Source organism: Cyphomyrmex costatus, unplaced genomic scaffold (assembly GCF_001594065.2).
Source record: "Cyphomyrmex costatus isolate MS0001 unplaced genomic scaffold, Ccosl1.0 scaffold8, whole genome shotgun sequence".
Lineage (NCBI taxonomy): Eukaryota > Metazoa > Arthropoda > Insecta > Hymenoptera > Formicidae > Cyphomyrmex > Cyphomyrmex costatus.
This window is the reverse complement of record NW_017280375.1, coordinates 1,343,613-1,346,089: the sequence shown is the minus strand read 5'-3', so window position 1 is coordinate 1,346,089 and position 2,477 is coordinate 1,343,613. Positions and strand designations below refer to the sequence as shown.

General features: G+C 31.6%; 1 protein-coding gene across 1 annotated transcript; it reads right to left on the bottom strand.

The window, feature by feature from the left end:
• Positions 1-873: 873 nt before the first annotated feature.
• UQCR-6.4 (Ubiquinol-cytochrome c reductase 6.4 kDa subunit) lies at positions 874-2,420 on the bottom strand. Its single transcript, XM_018549267.1, has 2 exons — positions 2,169-2,420; positions 874-1,130 (listed from the first exon to the last, which is right to left on the bottom strand). The coding sequence occupies exons 1-2, from the start codon at positions 2,204-2,206 to the stop codon at positions 1,007-1,009; spliced, it is 162 nt and encodes a 53-aa protein (XP_018404769.1). The 5' UTR covers positions 2,207-2,420; the 3' UTR covers positions 874-1,006.
• Positions 2,421-2,477: the final 57 nt, after the last annotated feature.

The following is a 2,477-nucleotide window of genomic DNA, read 5'->3' as shown; positions in this document are numbered from 1 at the left end:
CCGCCATGAGAATACCTTTGGGATTACGCAAAGATCAATTTTTTATTGTATTAGTTGTTGGACTAGGAACCGGTATTTACAATTGGAATTCTCTAATAAAGGAACATATAAAAGAATGTGAAACAGAATTACAATTAAATGAGGTAATTGGCAAATCGTATCTAATGATACGATCATAACCTGTACGCTGGTTATATATTAATTAAATATTTCGCGATTATATAATGTAACGTTATATAGATTATGTGTGTATAATGCATATATCCTATATATATATAACTTATCATATATTTACTATTATCTATATGTATTATAATAATTCTTAGTACTATGTTATTGATATAATATTCATACTATCAATAGTAATATTTTCTAACAAAAAGTTTGCATGTTTAATGAGGAAAAGAACAAACATTAAAATATATTTCAAGGATTTTTATCATTTGTAATTTTTTAATCTTTGAAAAACTATCATTGCTTATTTTAAAAACAATTTTGATTATGGGCAAAGATTTTATGAATGATATTTTTCTTAAAATAGTATAACAAATTGTAATAAATTTTATAGTCTGATAACGAGAAGCAAAAGTCTGCTAGTTAATAAGTTTAGCCGGTTGGGGCTTGTGGTGATCAGCGGTGCTATTTCTGCAGTAGGTTTCACGTAAGTATACATTTTGCTCTATTTTTATGAAGTATTAAATAAGGATATACAATTAGAATTCTATTTTACGCAGAACGTTCATACTACCATGGTTCAGACAGCGGAAGGCAGCAAAAGCTGAGAAATTTGCGAATTTTATTTATGAGCAGCGTAAGAAAAAAGGCTTAGAGTAGAGGAAAAATTCAACTCGAGCTCATGATGTACGTCTTATTAATTTTACATAATTTTTTTTTATTAATATCTTATATTTCAAATAAACAGATTACATATAAATATAGCATGGTACAATAGAACTCTATCGTTCCAATAAAACTGTTACATGATTTTATTGAGTGATCTTGCAATCTATTCTTGTTCTTGAAACTTGCTGCCATAGAATGGAATATATCCTACCACTGCTTTCCAGTCCGTGAAGTACAACAGTGCTAACCATGCGCTAGTTCCATAAGCCACCATTGTAGTTGGAGTCCTAAAAGAATTATTTGATGACTTGAATAAAATATTTGATACCTAATGCACAAAAGATACACATACTTGTATCAAAATAAAATAAGTATCTCTTTTTTTTTTTTATGTGTGCATGTGCGTATGTGTAAAAATATTAAAAAATGAAACCTTGTTATTATGTTTATTCTATGCAGTTATTTAAATTTAGAGTATTTATTTAAGCGAGATGCCTCATCTCTGATGAGGTGCCTTACCTCTGGTTTTAATGAAATTAGTGTCAATCGCGTTTTTACATAAAACGAAATTGCAGAGTGAAGTATCGCTCTGCCCCTGTAATGCAAGTGCTGAAGGTAAAACCTCCTCAATACGTAATATGGATACAAGAGGGGAGAGGAGCTCTGCTCTTTCTCCTGGCTATTAAATTAATTTCTAATTAACATAAAACACTGAAGAATTAGACATTACACTATATTGTGATTAGAAAAAAAGAATATGAATGAATTTTTATTAGTAGCTGCTACATATATTTATTTGTGATACATGATACAGCTCACCTTTATAGGAATCTGTCTAATCTTTTCGAAATCTATTATATATATATATATATATATCTTAGATTTTTGTTAATTTAATAATAGCATTTTTGACCAGATCGGGTTTGCACCAACTTGGGTTGGAAAATGCTTTGCTATCAGTCGACGTTTCACACTCTACCTACTTCAACCCAGGTAGTGCAAACCCGGTCGTCCTGATCGGGCCGAAAACTTTATAAGGCGAAGATTTATATATCAAATTCATGCGCATGGAGTCACAGAGCATGCATGTGTGATCTTACGAGCCCAGCACACGCGCAATTCGATACGTTAGGTCGATATAAGTTTCGTAACCTCAATAATCGTCAACTTTTAACGCTTAATATCTCGGTTCGCAGGACAGAGCGACACTTTTTTCTATAAATTCTTTCGTTTCATGCAAAGACGCATCGAATGAGACTAATTTCATCAAAATCAGGAGTAAAGTATCTCTTCTAAATAATTGTCGAAAATACAGAAACACTCACCATTTTGAAGCTAATTTTCGTGTTATTTGCAGAGGCATTTTTTTTATGTCGCTTGAAAGTATTTATAGTAACAATCTTATTATTTTATGCCAAGGAAAGTAATGCTGTAAGATGGAATAGAAAACGAGAGAGAAGTCTCTGCACAAAATATGAAACTGTCTAGTTCAGTTACATATGATACCAAGTACGTTATCAGTATGACGTAAGGTAACTGGTTTAATGCCGCAGCACTGACTTTTACATGTGCGTAAAGCTTGGTCCACAATCTCGCTTTAAAGATCCGTCTTACAATGAGATTGGCTGTAAGCA

Excerpts from the sequence above, each read along its gene's own strand:
- UQCR-6.4 (XM_018549267.1), bottom strand. The coding sequence starts at position 2,206 with ATGCCTCTGCAAATAACACGAAAATTAGCTTCAAAATG. Across the intron at positions 1,131-2,168 it reads CGAAAATTAGCTTCAAAATG|GACTCCAACTACAATGGTGG; the intron begins GTGAGTGTTTCT and ends TAATTCTTTTAG.